The sequence below is a fragment of the Daktulosphaira vitifoliae genome, unplaced genomic scaffold (assembly GCF_025091365.1).
Source record: "Daktulosphaira vitifoliae isolate Bord-2020 unplaced genomic scaffold, ASM2509136v1 Scaffold_2, whole genome shotgun sequence".
Lineage (NCBI taxonomy): Eukaryota > Metazoa > Arthropoda > Insecta > Hemiptera > Phylloxeridae > Daktulosphaira > Daktulosphaira vitifoliae.
This window is the reverse complement of record NW_026099573.1, coordinates 29,344,213-29,363,537: the sequence shown is the minus strand read 5'-3', so window position 1 is coordinate 29,363,537 and position 19,325 is coordinate 29,344,213. Positions and strand designations below refer to the sequence as shown.

The following is a 19,325-nucleotide window of genomic DNA, read 5'->3' as shown; positions in this document are numbered from 1 at the left end:
TTTTCAAACTCTTAGAGCGATTTTCTTCAACGATACATCAAAAGATTAATAATCGTATCTAGTTGAAGAAATTAACCTCAAAAATAGCTGTTGTAGCTAAAAGCATGTTATTTTTGTGTTTTTGATTTTTATTTTCAACTATAATTTGCTTTGTCTCTTTGAAAAATGTATGAATCAATACAATTTTTTTTATATATCCCTTTTATTCTGTCGTAAACCCATTATTATAAATATTAGTTTTAAGGAATTTAGTGTAACACTAGAAAGCACTATACTAATGTTTAAAAAGTAACCATTAATACTGTTAATTTCATGTTAATTATATCCTTAATTGTTAATTATTCCTAATATAAGGGGAACTGACTACTGATCGATGGTCAGTGTTCAATCAGTGAATGTTAAAAAAGCCATTGAAATTTAACAAAAAATGTAATTTTTGTGTAAAATATCGCATTTAAACTCCGATACGAAACCGAGAATGTATTAATTTTACCGCGATTCGTCTTTCCTCGTAAAAAAGAATTTCTTATTCATATTAAAATTATTTTATTGTGTTTTTTATATCTGTATCTGCCAATAATTTTTCGTAGCTTTCACTTGACCAATTTTCTTTAATTATTACAACCAATATCTCATTAAATACATTATTAATCTATATTTTTTTGATAATCGTTTTTAACTAATTAGTAATATCAAAAATTAGTAGTGATGGAAAAAATCTAATTGCAGATTTGAAAAATTGCAATTAGAAAATCATTTTTTTTTACTTAGTTTGAAATTTCCTTGTAGACCATTTATTAAATGGTTTTAAATTATTATTTATATAAAAGTAACAACTACTTTATAATTTTTCCGTATAAAGTACTATAAATACTTAATTATTAAATATCAATTTGATACTATTTTAATTGCTGTAATAAATACTTATTCATATATTATATTTATAAATAATAGAACTATTTATTAGGAATAATGAAGGAAATAGGAGTCAGTTTTGGTTTTGGAATAATCCATCAATATTTTAAAATTAAATACTATCCACTAAATACTAATAAAATAATATTTATCGATTTGCATCGAAGCTTTTCTTTTAAATGTGATTTTAATCACTATCAGACTTCATCTATACTTGTCCCATCTATACGACGTCTACACTGTGCCGTAATCCCACTGTGCTATCGTTTTTTTTTATTTTTGCGTTTTATTATAGTTATGAGTAAGTTTTATAACTGTTAATTTAGTTGTTCCAATTATATACAATTTTGTAGTAAATCTATTACATAGTCTACTGGACGTAAATAAATAAATTTTATTTTGATATGCGATTATATTTAATTAATCTAAGGAATATGTATTTGTATATAAAACACACGTGTAAAGTTTTATTGACAATCTAAATATACTATAAATTAAATATGTAATAATCAAATAAGTAGTGTATAAATTCATTATTATACAACTATTTCAATAAAATTTAACCAAAAGTAGTATAAATTTTGAATATATTACGTCTTTATCTACTATAGATCTTGATTTCTTTTATAAATTTTATTTGTTTAATTTACATTTTTTATTTGAAAATGGTATGCGTTTTACAAATTAATTTTTAATTAAATAAAGTCATTACACATTTTCATTACTTTTCAGAAATCAAAATTAATATCTATTACAATTTTGGTATTTTTCTTTGCACTGTCTAAGGGTAATACTATTAAAATATATTATTTACAATATATTAATACAAAATTATATTTTTTGCCTAACTAATACGCTATTTAAAAAAAATAATTAGTTTTTAATTCGATTTTATAATTTTTTAATATCGTATTGATAAATCGCAAAATGATTATTTACTTTGTTTTTTTTTTTATTGTATGATTAAGGTATATTTCGTTCAAGTAAGTAAATTGTGTCAACTCTAATTAACTCTTAATCTGACCCGATTATTTTCTTTATTTGACGTAAACTGTTTTTATATATATAATTTTTTAGTCATTCTCGAAATACATATTTTAAAATGAAAAAAGGCAAACGTATATACTGAGTGAACTAACTAACTCTTACAACTATTAATCTCATTTTAATTCAATGAAATTTTTAAAAATAATTATTGTCTTTATAAGCTATTATGAACGCATATTTTTATAATTTTTCACTTAAACAAAAATTAATATATATATTATATTTCTTTTTTTTCTAAATTGTCATTTTTAGCCTTTTTTTTTACAAAAATATATGCTATAAACGTAGTCAAAAATAATTTTCTTTTTAATTTCAACAAAATATAAATTGTATTAAAAGGTATAATCGCTATCAGTTAGATCTAAAAGATCTGTATATTTATAGTTTTTAATGGTCTTCAAATTATAAGATACTTGTTATTAAATAATTATTATTATTTTTAATTATTTCAATGTTTGGTTATATAATTAACAGGAAATAAAAATAAAGGTATGATTATATATATTTTTTAGTTTATTTATATAATAAAACGTTTTAACATGATATGTTTTTTAAAAATTTTTATCATTATTTTATACTACATCGTAAAGTATTTAACTTTAAGATGTTAACTATAAATATAGTGATTTTTATTTAACGATTTTAAATTAAATTTCCATATTATAAATGTTTATAATATATTTTTATATAGAAACTTTTAAGATAATCAAACGTTTAGTTGTACGTCTTAAGTATTAATAATCATTAAACTGATTTTATAATTTATTACAAATTAATGACAACCTATTTTATAAAAAAGAAATCTCAAATCGTTTTTGAACTTCTCAAACCTATTTAGTTTTTTCATGTATAATCTGAGAAACTATGACAGATCTAATGAATTGTTAAATTAATTCGGAACGTTGTCATAATTTGGAATATTAACATTGCAAAATTCTATCTAATAATAATAGATCATTATTTTAAATAAATATTTTAACAAATGATAGACATAATTTAACTGTTTGAACTATATAATTATAACTTAATATTTTACTGAACATTTTTTTAGTTGAAAAAAACTTAACGTATATTAAATACTTAATTAATGGAATAGTTTTTATGAACTATTCAAATATTTATCAAAACGTACGAATAATAAATATACAACTATATGATAATTATCAAATAGTTGGATATTTATTATTAAGATATACGGGTTGTCTCAGAAATTCTAATTTTGATGAGATTTTTTTTAATAATTAATGTTTATAATATTATTTTCTGGAACATTTATAAAAAATCAATAATTCTTGTGTTACAAAGACCACGAAATAACATACTGGTTCAAAAGCATATTTCGCTCTTGTTTTTATTATACAGTTATGATAAAAAGTGGATGACTTAGTGGATGGATTCACTGAGAAAAGACAAATCAAACTTATTCATCAAATACTCACCACACAAAAGTATAATACATCCATTACAATACAAAATTTATTTTCAAACATATAAGTATACTGACCTAATCAATGGTCATTCTGGCCATTTAGTCGCTGGCCGTGAGCAACGTTTGTAAAAATTATATCTCAATACTTGTCTTCATTAAGACATGGATTGAACACAAGAACGAACGATACCACGGGGAAATTTTTTATTTTTTGCTCTTTCTATGTGAGTATGTCTAAATAAGAAATCACAAACTGACTCTTTAATAAGACTTAGTGGCAGGGGTCATACTTTAAGACATATCTGAAGTTGATGTGTGTCATTTAATGACCTGAGTGGCATGTTACAACAAGATCTGTGTTCCTCCATGCATTGTCTGTCTTTATATGCGCTTGTGCAAATATAAGTTTTGTAAATGGACATTTTGCTAGAAGTAGTTTAGGATTATCACGGAAATAATATAGTGTGAGAGCGTTCTTAAGTTAACCGTTTACCGTGACAATATAGTAGTATCATCGCAGTTTTAACACACTAACTACACTATTTTGTAATACTAAAAAATGTATCAACATTATTTTAACTGCGCTCATAGACAAACCATAACTCCTTCTATTATATCTTCGTTTTACAAGTTAGACTACGTTAAAAGAATATGTTTTATTATTTATCATCAGAGCTGTGAATTTTATGTATTTATAAAATTAAGTTAATCCGAACATAACATCTGTTAGGGAGGGAGTTTTATGCTGCTATCCCGATACCTATGACTATGTTATAAGTGGACTGTATAAGGAAAAATTAGGATCTTCTAACCAGAACGCAAGTACCCTAAAGAGGGAGGGTTCGCTTACACTAATCAGGGGAGTGAAATGGCCAAGTAACAATAGATGTTTAAACAAAACTAAGAAAAAATAAAACAAATAATTTGATAATAAAATGCAATTTTACAGAACTGCATTAAAAATAAATAAACAATAACAGCAATGACATTGATAAATAAATATTTCAATAATTATTCAAAAGTAATACAAATCAAATAAAAAATTGACAGAACAGTAAAAGAAATATGCGCACTGCTCAACTGAGACAAGCACCTGTAAAAAAACTTAGAACACAATACTACACAAAAACTAAATTAAACAATTAACTATCGCAGGAAATTTACTATGTTCGAATAATTACACAAAATGAAGATAGAAATCTTAAATTTAAAAATATATGTTCTTAAAACAAAACTTAACAAAAAATAATATAACAGACACACTGAACTCCAAGTTAACACAAAAATTTCTTATCTCACAAAAAAAGTTTTTCTTAACCTAATGTTACATGGGCAGGGAAAGGATGGGAAAATAAGTGCAGTTCAGCCATGTAGGCAAAACTGCGAGTAGGTTCTAAAGTTGCGGGTAGAGCGCAAAACCTAATTGATGTTAAGCTAAACACGATCAGCTAGTACTAACTTTTATTAATTAATTTGAAAACTTAGTAATATATTTGTTCCGATATTATAGTTTTGTGTGATTAAAGGTGGTTAGTGTATTTTTGGTTTTTGTATTACTATGACACAGTAACAAAAACTTGGAATCCTTCAAAGTGACTCAAACAAAATTATAAATGCAAATAATTCAATGCTCTATTTATCATTATTATGAAAAAAAATTATTTTTTTATCTTTTTATTTTTCACGATTTTTTTAGGGTAGGTACATGTTGAGTTATAAGAATTTATATACATTAGTGTGTAGAATGGAAATGGAACACGGGCGGAGTGTACATACAGAAATACGATCAGCACTGACCTGTGATGTATAACCAGTGGTGGTTATTAACCACTCAATTTTTGAAAATTCTCATAACTTGACTAGCACTTCTCCTAAAATTGTTATTGATCTATTAAAAAAGGGCTAAAAATATACTATTTTGAAATTGTGAAAAAAAATAATTTTTTTCTCATTAGTAGTAAACAATAAAAAGTATGCTTTAAACAAAGTTTAAAAAAGAAATAATTATTAAAAAAAATTTCAACGAATTGATAATTGGATTAAAAGTTATAAGCATTGTATTCAGATCTGAGACACCTGTACATGAATTTAGTAAAGAGGGAATTTTCAATACATTTTATACAAAAATGTTTAATTAGTATCTTATAACATTGTTAATTATTTTTATTATTATTGACTGTTTAATAATAGGAAAAGAAAAAGTTGATTTGAGTAAGTTCATATCATTTTTAGACATTTTCTCGAGGTTATTTTACTGCAACGTTATTTTCCGCTAGGCGTATCAACAAATAGCTTTGTTATCCTAAATAAAATACAGACTCTAAATTAACAGCCATTAATATTATTATTATCGTATGACATTATTGACCTAGAGTGGGTTTGTTTATAATATGTTTTTAAAAGAAAAATATTGAAAATAAATAAATTAAGCAATTTTATAGGAAAGCAGCAAAAACAAATTTATTAATTTGAATTATTTCTTTAATAAATTATAATTTGCTATTTAATATTAAAATAAAACCTCGAACATTTTATTAAATTCAAAATATGTGTTCCTATTTGAAAAAAAGTTGATATTATATTATTTTTATTATTTTATATTCTGTGGATAATTGAATGGGTTATGATAAAAAATCAGCCTGTGTATATAATTAGTTATAAGTCGCGTTAATATCGGCGAGAAATGTGTGCCAAAGTACTCTGGTGTCGACAAAACTCAATAGGTTCTCACAAGAAGGTGACTTCTCGTATATATGTTGCGGGTTGTCGTTGGCGTGCGACACTTGCTGAACTTTTTAACGTGGCGTATGAAATGCGGAGTTGATTAATCAAACTATAACATACACGTAGTAGGGAGACGGCTGACTTACATGGCGCAGGTCATTGAGCTTCGTGTATAAAAAAGCAACGTGGGACCTTTCAATATAATACATAAACATATTAATTTTCTATACAAAAAATAAAGAATCTCAGAAACCGAATTTTGCAATATATCAGCTCTTGTGTGTAAACCATATAGGTTAGACTATCGTTACATAAGAATTATACTTTTTTTAACCATGCCTTAAAAACTATGCATTCTTATTAACGTACATATTAAAATGACTCAGAGTTTTCGTAGTTGATATAAGATTTATACAAAGTGATTCTCTTAACACTAACCACTCGATTTCTGTAAAAAAAATTTTTATTTGAGAATTTTTTTTTTTTTGGCTTTTGTTAGTTTTACATATGTAACTTCATTTATCTGTTATAAAATAGTTTTCATTTTTATATCTTAAATTATATTGAAATATCTTTAATTTGATATAAGAATAAAAAAGTCAGGTTTTTTGGAACATTATCAAAAGTTCAAAATGATTTTTAAGCATAATGTTCCTTTGCAAAGCAAATATGTGAAGTTTAATTTCAATAGAAATTTTCGCTATAATCTTTCCAGTTTTCAAAAATTTATTTCAACAAGAATGTATGTAAGTGAAAACTAAAAATATCAACTTCGATTGCCAATAGTAATTTTTGCAATTATTATTCTTTATTATCCGTACGAGGGGAATTTTTAAAAATTATAGCGTTAATAACTTCAACTAAATACGTTTTGTGATCTTTACGTATCGCTGATCAAAATCGGTCCTGTAGGAGCAAAGGTATTTACGTACCAGATATAAAAAATCACGACGGAATAAATACAATAAATTTTAATATACGCAATGAATCTAAACATTTGTCATATTAACAATAATTACTTAACTTTAGACTTAAAAACCCGATTTCTCACAGAGGGCAAGTCAACGGAACATTTTTATATTTAGTTCCAATACGTAGGTGAGAAACTATTGGTTTGCAATAGCTATTTGTACGATTATTTTTGTAACAGTACACGCGATTACTCCCTTACGTTCTTTTCTAAGACAATTTTGGCAACGATACGCCAAAAGATTATAAAACGTATCAAACGATACGATACGTAACGATTACAAAACAGTCAATGTTGACATTTTTTGTTGTCCCTTTATATTGAAACATCTCTTTTAAAGGATAACGCATTATTAAGAACTTATAAATAATACTTTAAACATTGATGACTACATGTTTTTTATGAAAATTCAATAATTAACTAAAATACAGTAGAGACAGAATATCATATAAAATTTTTTTTCGATATGTAAAAGTGTCACAAATTACGTCTGGTTGAATAAATTACTCTTAAAAATTAGAAATATAAAGTTGGTAATCCTATAGAAAAAAGGATTGAACATAAAAAATATTTTATAACAGATAAATGGATTTATATGTGTAAATAACAAAAGACCCCCAAAAAAATTTCAAAGGAATAATTATTTAAACCTTGTATATGTAACGGTGTGAGTATTTCCTGAACATTTTCAAAAGTTTATTTTTTTTTGCAAAAGTGTTAATTTCAAATTACCATTGTGAGCAGTTAAAACCTTTTCCAAAAAAATTATGCTAAATGATAGGAAAATACCTAAGGTAGCAACCCAAAAAAAAACACATTATAGTAAGACCTTCTCATCTTCGCATTGGAGCTACAAGAAAAAAATTATGAGTACATGGTAATGTAACAAGGGTCTGAACTCAAAAACAAAAATTTTAAGTATAAAAATTAAAAAAATGAACACATTATAGTAAAATGTATATCTTCTCAGCTTCACATTGAAGCTAATATATATAAACTCAGTGTTCGATTTATAATAATTAATAATCCCACTCCACAACACCTACTAATACAATGTACTTAAAATAAAATAAATATCAATTACAAGAAAAGAATAAGTAATTTTACGTTTATTATTTCATGCACAATAAAAATTTTAAAATAATTACAATCGTCTTAGTCATTTTTGTTTCATTATTCATTACAGTAACGCCATTATTGCATGCTGGTACGTATATACTTTATCTAGTTGTTCAAAAAATTAAAGATAAGTGAAAATCATGAGAAAAATGTTCACATACTAAATTCTCATGTTTTATTTATAATTATATCAGTCAACGACAATAATTTACTATTTATTTTCTTGGAAAAATATATTCCCTAGTTAAAATTCATTGAAAGTTCATCTACCAAATTAATAAATGATTTGAAAAATATTGTTTGCGATAAAAGAATTCCAATGAGGCTGAGGTTAGTTCTAAAAGACTGCAGTGAGACCATCTACGATGTATGGTTCAGAGTGCTGGGCGGTTGACAAGAATATAGAGCAGAGAATGAGTGTAGCAAAGATGAGAATTTTTAGATGTATGAATGGAGTGATTAGAGAAGATAGGTTAAGTAACGAACATATAAGAGGGATAGTAGGTGCCGCGTCAATCGTAGATAAGATAAAATAAGATAAGAGAAAATAGACTTAGATGGTTTGGTCATGTTATAAAGAGAAAGGAATTGGAAGCTGTAAGAACAGTTATAGGAAGTTATGTTGAAGAAAGAAGAGGTATAGAAAGACCAATAAAGAGATGGAGAGATGTTATTGAATGCGATAGAGCACATCTGATATGAGTGTAGAGAATGTGGGAGATCGTATCAAGTGGAAGTTTAGGATAAGGGTGGCCGACCACAAGTAGTTGGGATAAAGGCGAGGAAAAAGAAGAATACCTATATAATATTCTCATTATTTATTTAATTTAAATATGGCTCAAAAATTAAACGGTTTTTAATTATAGAAGTTGATTACTTATAGTGGACTACTATCTTCTGCTCATAGTAGAAGATATCAAAAGAATTTTTTTCTTTATATATGTATTACATTAAACAAGCTTTAATTTATAATGATATATAATAGCGATTTTTTTTTTCAAAAATTTTATTGTTTTCTTTTAAGTCCGATAACTACTAAATAAAAATTTCGAATATTTTTTATTTTTCATCTATAAGTTTATTCTATTATATTTATTTTAATGTTATTATAAAGAAGTCAGAATTTTATATGATTATAAAAAATTATAACTAAAAGATTTTGATATTGTGATTATTATTCCTCTCAGCAAATTGGTAAATAAAAATATAAAAAGAAAATATCTTAAAAGTGAGATACTTTTTTTATTTCCTCCATTTTTTTGTTTAATCGGTCATATTCTAGGGGTGAAGTAATTAAAATGTATATATCCGTAAGCGATACAAAAAATCACCGATTTTTCGATATATCGAGTGACAAGATATCGTGTTTTCCTCACTTGGACAAAAAGTTATTAACATTTATTTTTCGGTGTCTAAATTATATGTGTATAGAGTTTGTCTCTACAATGCCTTGGATGGTGGATTGAATCCCGCATTGTGCATCGTTTTTCAAATTATTCCATGTCATGACTAAATCGGTTTACTTTTGTAATGACTTGATAATAGTATTTATTACATTGAACCGCCCAAAAACGGTTGTTTAATCAATTTTATCATCATTTTAAAATGTATGAAATTGTAAAACATCGTATTGAACGATTTATTTATGATATCAATGATGAAGAATTTTATGAAGGTGAGTCTTACAATGAAGATGTTGACACAACTATCTAATGAAAAATATATTTTATTGGAAAGGATCAAACTAAATGATTTTGAAGACCAACCAAACCGAAGAACCTGACTTCTTATAACGATTGACATTGGCCGTTAATGTGAATTAATAGAGAAATAATATTATAAAATGTTGTTCATTGCTTATATTCTTCAATCATAGGAATATCTAGGGGGGCTAATCTTATAACTGGGACCGCTACTGTTGAAGGTGATCTGCTGTGTTCCCTACAACAGCGTTTGACGCGTTACTGACTGCCCTACTCAATTCAGATAGCCTTTTCTCTGCAATCGTAATGGCTTTAAAGTATGAGTCTTCAAAATCAGCTCTATAATTTTAATGTTCCTCTACGTTTACCCAATCAAGCATATCCATTACCGACTGTACTTGATGGTACTCAATCCGTATTTCCTCAATTTTTTCCTGCCTATGCCGAATTTCGATTAAGTCCGACTTTTCATCGTTGAACACATTTTAAGATTTTGGTTAATATCGATGTTAATTGCCCTCTCCTTATGTTCAATCATGTAACTTCACTCTTACGGTTATATTCAGGCATAGTTTATTTTGGCCTTTACCGATAATAAATTATTATTGTTTCAAAATAAACAAACAAGCTCAGCTCATAGTTACTATTATATACAAGTATATATTTAAAGATTGTACCCCAGTAGTCATTGTACGACACTTCATAAATATTGCGCACGGGTTCATTACACTTGAATATGTATTGCACAGTACCTATGACAAAAACCAGAGCACCTCTACGAATTTTAAATTTAAATACATAAATAATATATAATATATTATTATATCCCACGTATAGCAATCGCTGCTGCTACGCACTATGTTGGCTAAAAATTAACACTTTTCCAACTCGATATGTCAGATTTATTTATGAACACACTTTCGTTGCGCAAATTTTCGTACTTTCGCGTTCTCGATATTCACTAGACGTTACGGGCGATTGACTTTGAGGCATAATCTTTTATTACTAAAATATATTAAATCAATTTAAAATAAAACATTAATTTAAATACTTTAAGAGCTTAAGAATCATATAAAATTTTTTTCTTTTAAATTTTTTATGATGATTCAAATAACCTACCTTCTTTAAGCCTACATTAAATTAATACAATTAAGCTAACACAATGTACTTTAAAGAAAATATTATAAATATTAATTACAAGAAAAGAATAAATAATTTTACGTTTATTATTTCATGCACAATAAAAATTTAAAAATAATTACAACAGTCTTAACCATTTTATTTCATTATTCATTACAGATACAAGTAAAGAAATAGAAAATAATAAAAATGGTACGTATTTTAGCGAGTTATTCACAAAATTATTATTTTTTATTTAGTTATACCGGTCAATTTACTATAATTTAGGAAAAAAAAATTATGACCCTTGATAAAATTCAATTAAATTTCATTTACCCAATTAATAAATTATTTTTCTAAATTTGTGGCGGACCTGTAAGGCTCGCCTGAGGAAATTTTAATATTTATTTGTTGTTCGGGTTACCGTCTGGATTCCCTATTGGGCTATCCGCACAGAGTCCTCCAAGATGTATATAGGAAATAGTGATTATTTATAAAGAAATAAATTTAACGCTCTGGATAGAAATACTGGTTATAAATAGTAAAATGTATTATACGAAAAATATTACGTTACAAGAGAAATATAACAATTATTATAAATGTACATACATATATATATATATAAAGTAAACTTTCATAATAACACTTCAAAAATAAGAATATGCTTTACAATTATAATGTTCATCCTATAACGGTAGACACTAGACACTAGACTGACTATTGCTGCAAAATAGTCATACAAAGAAATCAAGGGGACATCCGCATGCGGATTATTATAAACATGTATATTCGCAAAGATAAATATTTAATAAAGTGGTGGTGACACAACAAACTTAATACTCAGATTCAGTGGCGGCTCATGGTATGGACGACGGGACAATCGTATAAAATTAATTGTGTATTCTTAATTCTACCTTTTTATTAAAAATGCAAATTTCTAAATAGTAAAATAGTTATGATACATTGTCGTGTGCGAACATTAAAATTATCGCGGTAAACGATGACTACAATTAATCATAAAATAAAATTAATATTAATAACGAAAAGAAAACTAGAATTCGTTTGTAAATAAGATACGACATATCTTATCTTGTATATTATGCACTATACTACACGAGTGTAAAAACATAACTATAGTGTTATCACAGACTGATCGACGGCCGCCAGACTCGATTGGTATTTATGTCAACGCCGACGGTCGCCGATAAGGCATCTCGTGTTTTGTTTATGTGCACTTTAGGGAAGCACAGCACGGCCGGTTTATTACAATCTTGACCCGGGTGATATCCAATCAGTCCCATGGTAATATTCCGGCGGCGTCAAAATTGTTTCGCTCGATATGCGGGTACGCATCCACACACGAGCAATGTTTGGACGACCGGCAGCGTCGTCCATACGGTCAAATATTAGTATATTACTAGATTGGGTAATTTATTTTTAGAATTAACTACGTGTACGCTTGTCGTTACACGAGTTACTATATTAGTATAATCGCTGTTATTATTATTTGCATTTCTATTTTCTACTGCGACCTTTAAAATAATAATATGTGTATTGTGCTTTATTTTATTATATTTAATTTGAAATTTTTTTATACCTATGACTAGCGGTATTATATTTAAACTCAAGAGGTTAATTACTATAAACTTGATATTTAAAACGGTTTATAATAATAAATTAAATTTTATTCTATATATTTTTACGAGACAATTATTATTTAACAAAAAAATGGGGGTAGTTTACTTTATTTAAGCAATATATAGTAGCTAATACAGTTATCACACTATAATTTAGTATTTAAAATCTATATCATTTTATATATTATAATTTTTTGTTTTCTCAGTGTGCTGCATTTGTCATAATCTATTTAACGAGAAAGTTGTTAAAGTAAAATGTTGCTCAAGTATTTATTGCAATGAATGTTATGATAATATTATGAATATATACAATATTAATAAAAAATGCTCCAAATGCGATAAAAATGTAGATGGTATGTTTTGTTACATTCAAATTTTTGTTAATATAAAAAAAAGTTTCTTTTATCAAACTTTTTGAGCGTGATATTAACTAATCTAAATATTATTCTATGTTTAAATCATTGTTTTAATGAAACCGACAAATAGATTGTTAATTTTTTATTAGATTAATCTTAGTTTTATTTTTATAGGTTTTTATAGTAAGTATAAAATTATTTAATATTTAAATGTTAAAGATTTTATATTTTTACTCTATATTTCTTCAATTTAGTTTGTTTTTCTTGTAACGCAACATTTAAGAAGGGATTTATGTATGAAAAAACATGTTGTAAAGAAAAACATTGTAAAGGTTGTATAGCGGAAGGAAACAGTAAGAATTGCAAAAAAAAATGTAAAATTTCAGGTATATATATATACAATTTGTTAAAAATTGTATTATAAATATATTTTTCGTGAAAATTTATTTTAGCTTCAATGCGAACCTAAGGAATTATCAATTTTACTAAGATATAGAATTTTTTTTTTGTCTTTCATGAATTTTTCTAAGCTCCTATCAGATAAGTTTTACTTAACTATACGTAAATACCCCAAGTTATATCTAGTTAAAAATATTACCTTCCAAAGTTTCAAAAAAAGCCTTTAATTTCTTTTATGATCGAAAATATCTTAAGTAATAATTTTTAAAAACGGCTGAATAATAAAAAATTTTATTTTATTTAAAAAACTAATCGAAATTTTGATGAGTAATATAAAAAAAGTTTTGTCTTTTTTAAGATTAACACTATTTTTGAAAATTAACAAAAAACCAAAAAAGGGATTTGAATAAAACCAAAACAAATTATAAAAAACTTGTCAATTTTAGCGACAGGAAATATTATCTACTTAACTTAACTTTACTTTTTTTTACAAAATAATACTTTAAGTACTATCCTTTTATGAAGCCCAAACTATTTCCTGGTAAATAAATGATCACTATAAAACTTCAACAAAGTTTATTTAAGTACATTGTCATCCTACGATTCGGAACTTTGAGATTTTATATGGCAACGTTGTGCATGGCAATTTATGTGCATGGAAATCTCAAACTTATGAGTTGATATTGAAATATAATATTTATATAAACGTATAAACATAATTCAGACTAAGGTAATACTTTTAATATTATCTATTAAACTGTATATCTGATACCTGACAGTGATTGAAAACATTATAGTAAAAAACGATTCAATACAAAATAATTGGATACTGATTAATTTTTAGAAGAAATTGTTGGATCATTCTAAAATCAACATTAACTTATATTACCATAATTATGTCCTGATTTTATTTTTTATAATTTACTATTTACATATTAACAATTCAGTATTGTAATTTTTACGGAGAAATTATAAAAAACTATAATATAGAAATGTATTTTATTAACTCTCTAGTAAACATGTAACATAATTGTAAATATGATTTTATCGAAAAATACAATTTTTCCATCCTTAATAATAATTATTTTACAAGGGTACAAAGACTAATGCCATCACAATATCAACAACTAACTCACAAATGATAAATTTAAATAGCTATAAAAAATAAACTAATGTTCGGAACCTTTAAAGTATTAGTTTATGTAGGATTCTTTAAAAACATAAATTAGACGTCTTGGTTAAGTTTTCAGGACTTTATTTTTTACGTCACAACTGGTTCTGTAAGGTACATTTTAAAAAGGTTCTTAATCTTGTTCGCATCAAAACATTTTATGACAGTAATTTTAGTATTTTTTTATGACCGTCAAATTTCAATAAATATGGATTCAAATATGTCTTGTCCTTACTATACCGAGTTTAAACTGTAATATTTTTTTTTTTTTAGATATTAAATATAATAAAATTCCTGTAATAAATGAATAAAGCCAAATAACTCAATAAACGTAAAGAGTAAAATTTTGCGAAGTTTTTGAAAATTTAAAATTAATTATTGAATATGTTATATAAACTATTAATTTTATTGTTCAGTATAAATAAATATATATTTATCAATAATTTTCATCAGAATAAATAAGTATAGATGATTTTTCTAAAACATTATTTTATAATTATTATTATTATTCACAATATATATAATAGATATTTCAAAACTCTAAAAATTTAATTTTATGACGATTAAACATACACATAAATTTTTAATAGTTTAATATGGAGTAATATTACAACTTTTGGTTTATTAACCAAAATTATAATAATTGAAGTTGTATGCAGTTGATATGGAAAACATACCGTAGCCCGTTTTTAGATCAAGGAATAGAAATAAAATAAATATTACAGTTAAGATTAATTTAATTGTTAAAAATAGAAAATTAAGTAAAATATGGACAAAAAGACAAATATATCAAAAACCATGTTTACAAAGAAAGGCTGACAACAAAAATAAAATAAATACTTAAACAAAATCAAATAATATAACTAACATCATATTCTTGCAACACGTTCGTTAATGTTAATCAGAAATTAATGGAAAACACCAGGAAAGGTCTGGACACTCGCTCCTTAGCGTTAGCTAGAAGAAAGAGAAATCACGTGCTCTCCACACATAAATAAATTAAGTTAATTTTAAATAAAATAAAATGAAATAAATAATGAGTTGTTGATACCACTGTGTCAGAAAAAGGTTTATTCGCGCATTTTCTAGCGTGATGATATAAAAACAGATAAATAGACATAACAAAAATTATAAACGGTTCACCTACGAATTCGTGACGTTTATCGTAAATCAAAATATAACGAAAAGGGGGGGATATCTATGTGAGTGAGTCGATTAAAAGAAAAGAGTTACTTTATTTCGGGGTGTTGTTCAAAGGTTATAAAATGACATAAATTTAGATTCTTATTGACTTTTAAAATCTTACCTTTTTATAATTTTCCCATTTCTTGCAATATCTTTATTATCAATATTAATTAATAATTAAGTACAAATCAATTCAGTTTGCTACTTTAACACTTGAAAAATTCCACAATGATGATTATAAATTATGCGTGATGATGTTGAAAATACGATAGGAACAGAATCTTGAGTATCTGGAGATAGACTTTCTCAAGCCCTTAGGACTGCTGACTGCCTTTTATAGTATTTTGTATCCCCGAATATAATCACCATTGTCTCGTTCTTGCAATGTTATTATTTTATTGAAAAGTAATCATAAAAATAAAGAAATTAATATATAAATAACATCAAATATATAAATTAATACATAAAATATATTAATTAATACATTCGAATAATATACAAATCACTTTGATGTTTTATATGACGTCAGTATAGTTTGTTTATATATATATATAAGTTTAGGGTTTTACATATTGTGTTTTATTATTAAGATAAAAGTAAAAAGAGCTGACAATTATAGTTTATGAATTTCTTAATGAAAAGATTAAATGTAAAACTATTACTATGGGTACTAGTAGCCCACTGTTATTTCATATTATAATAGTGACGTTACAAACTTTTGAAATAATAATTAAAAATTTGTTTTAATTAATTAATATAATTTGTTGATAGTCATTTTTGTTATTATACGGTGATTATCTCACAAATTGTAATTATATTGTCAGATGAAGAGTATTAGAGAATATCATTAAGTTTCTTGTATTTTATTACCTTTACAACATTTTAACATTTTGTTTTAATTGTAAATGCAGCTCTGTATTATTGTTCTATCATTACACTTTAGAACAGTCTATGTTTATGTCAGTAGTTTCACTGTAATTTTAGTTCACACTAATAGTTGCACTAAGACGTCGTGTTTTAGTATATTAAACAAACTAGTACACCAATATAACATTTAAAAATAGATCCCCAGCGTCAGTAAGATATGTTAGAAGACAATTTATTCTATATTATATTAGCTAAATAGTAATCAATTATATATATATATAAAATATTGTTCTTTGTTATTTGTGAATAATAAACTCGGTAAACGTTAGTCGTGGGGCCCCTATCGCGTCGTCTTTAATTCCGTTTCCAGCACCTTCTGGAAGTCGGTGCTGTCGAACGCCTCGAGTAATTCGGACCTAATTTCCTTTCAGGGCATATTATTTCACTTGATGGCGTCCCACCAGTCCTTTAGAAACGGGCTACGATATTCACCCGCGCCACTAGGTGTTGTAGTATTGGCCTTTTGGCACTTTTAAAAAATCCATACGTTTTAGTTAAACCAAACAAAAATACACTGACGTCGCTGAGACGCGTAATCAGTAATTTCTTGTTTACAAAAGCCCTGTCCGAACGAACAAGCAATAAAAAACTCACGCAATTTCGTAAAAAATTAACAGTAGCCAGCATATCGCTTATCATTATTAGTTGCCATATGCTAAACAACTAAAGGTACAATACCTCTGGTCATCTTACGCCGTATTGTAAAGGACACTCTTTTCGTCTATGTAACTTTTATTATGACATTAAACTTAATTGATACATCTCATGGTTTACTATAAAAGAGCCAAGAGTCCTGTTGGCCCTGCTCTGTTACTTACCATTCATCAAGCTTTCAGTCCGTTCATTTCTCTTACCGCGATCACACGAACCGGTTAGTTTGGCACTATCACTTTATTTTACAGTGTATTTTTGTGCAATAATCTAACTCTTGAATAATTTTATGTGAATTGGGGTTTCCCTACGATTATCAATTCACAACTGGACTTTGAATATTCTTTTTTTTAAATTTCTAACATTTAAAATAACTTTAATAAGTTGTAACAGACAAACGATCTATCGAAAAAAAAGTTACAATTGTTTGTTTGTTTTTTTCTATCATATAATCAAATTAAATAAAGTCCCATTTAATAAATTAAAGTTAAGGTTTTTTAACACTAAAGGGACGAAAAAAATAATTTTTACAGCAATTTATTATAGAGTTTTATGAACTTTATTAGTTTCTGAGAAAATAATTGGCATATACTTAATCATTCTCACTGTACTCTTTCGATCGTCCACTGAATTTCTTTTTTCTCATTGAATCTTGTTATGATATCATCAATATCGATGTCAGTATGACGACGAATATTAAGCGTAACAAGTCCGGTAAATCGTTTCTCTCCCATATTTGTATGTACCACATCATAAACCGTTTGAAACTAGAGAATGATTGCTTCTCTATTGCAATTCACTTATAGGAATTGTAGCAAATATTTGTAACAGAATACAAATATTTGGGAATAAATCCAAAACACATTATTCAATTAATTGAAGTAATGATTCAGGTACTTTATTGTCATTTCACGATTCCATTTGGTAATCCGAAATTGATATTCAAATATTACTACAAATATATGATGATTATATAGCAATTAATAGTAATTTTTACACTTTTGTACAGATTCTATCAATCAATAATAGGGTTTGTCAACGATATTTGGATATCGATATCATACCGAATTTCAGTCATATTATATAACAATATGGTAAAAAAATTTGCGAAGCCTAATATTAATTAATTCAGATTATTTGTAGATAACACGTTACATAGTCATTCATTATCATTAATCATAAGAAAGGCGCTAGCGTATTTTATATTACTAATAAATTTTTTTTTAATCAATATTTCATTTAATTTGATTAATAAAACCAATTATTACAACAATTTATTATAACAAACAATTAAAGTGTATGATTTTTACTTTAGATTTTTTAGTTGTAAATTGTATCGTGATGATGTTATTTCAATAAACACTCTACCTTATTTTTTGTGTGTTAAATTATTCTACGACAATATTGTTTTATGATATTATTACATACAAGTTGTCTTATTCAGACGAGGGTTAAAGCGAATAACAACATAATAGAACTATTGAAAAACGATTTGAAAGTGAACCTAAGTATTATTATTTAATATAATGAAATGGCTAAATTTATAATTATAACAACAAGAATATATATATAATATATAGAGGGCTAAAAAATGTATCACAAGAATTCTAATCAGATACCCTCTAGTATTTTTTATAAATAAAAATAAAATATTTTCTGAAAATTTGAATTCGAAAAATAATTGATTATTGGTCGCACAACCAGGCTTGTCCCTAGAAGGGGTTTAATAGTTTAAGTTGCTAAATATAGGAGGATGCTATCAAAAAATAATTATTAAAAAAAACTATTCCATTGGAAAATATGAATATTTTTACTTCTATAATTTAGTTTCGGGACGATGTTACACGAAATTTGGTCTATTATTATAATCAAATATGTAGTTTGTAGTATTTCAGCGTAGAAAGTGATTATATAATTTTAAAATTACTCAGACAAATATTAATTATGTAATTATCAAAAACTTTTAATTACAA

General features: G+C 25.9%; 1 protein-coding gene across 4 annotated transcripts; it reads left to right on the top strand.

The window, feature by feature from the left end:
- Window positions 1-1,469: 1,469 nt before the first annotated feature.
- LOC126897295 (uncharacterized) lies at window positions 1,470-18,611 on the top strand. Of its 4 annotated transcripts, none has more exons than XM_050670811.1 (9): window positions 1,470-1,583; window positions 1,648-1,702; window positions 1,884-1,898; window positions 5,582-5,602; window positions 8,272-8,292; window positions 11,207-11,239; window positions 12,870-13,202; window positions 13,274-13,405; window positions 18,362-18,611. In XM_050670811.1, exons 1-7 carry the CDS (start codon window positions 1,581-1,583, stop codon window positions 13,079-13,081), a joined length of 360 nt encoding a protein of 119 aa, XP_050526768.1. In that variant the 5' UTR covers window positions 1,470-1,580; the 3' UTR covers window positions 13,082-13,202; window positions 13,274-13,405; window positions 18,362-18,611. The 4 variants fall into 4 exon arrangements, 2 of the variants coding, with proteins under 2 accessions (XP_050526768.1, XP_050526767.1); XM_050670810.1 differs by lacking the exon at window positions 18,362-18,611 and adding an exon at window positions 14,863-15,085; XR_007702058.1 differs by lacking the exons at window positions 1,470-1,583; window positions 1,648-1,702; window positions 1,884-1,898; window positions 18,362-18,611 and adding exons at window positions 2,430-2,451; window positions 14,863-15,084.
- The last annotated feature ends 714 nt before the right edge of the window (window positions 18,612-19,325 follow it).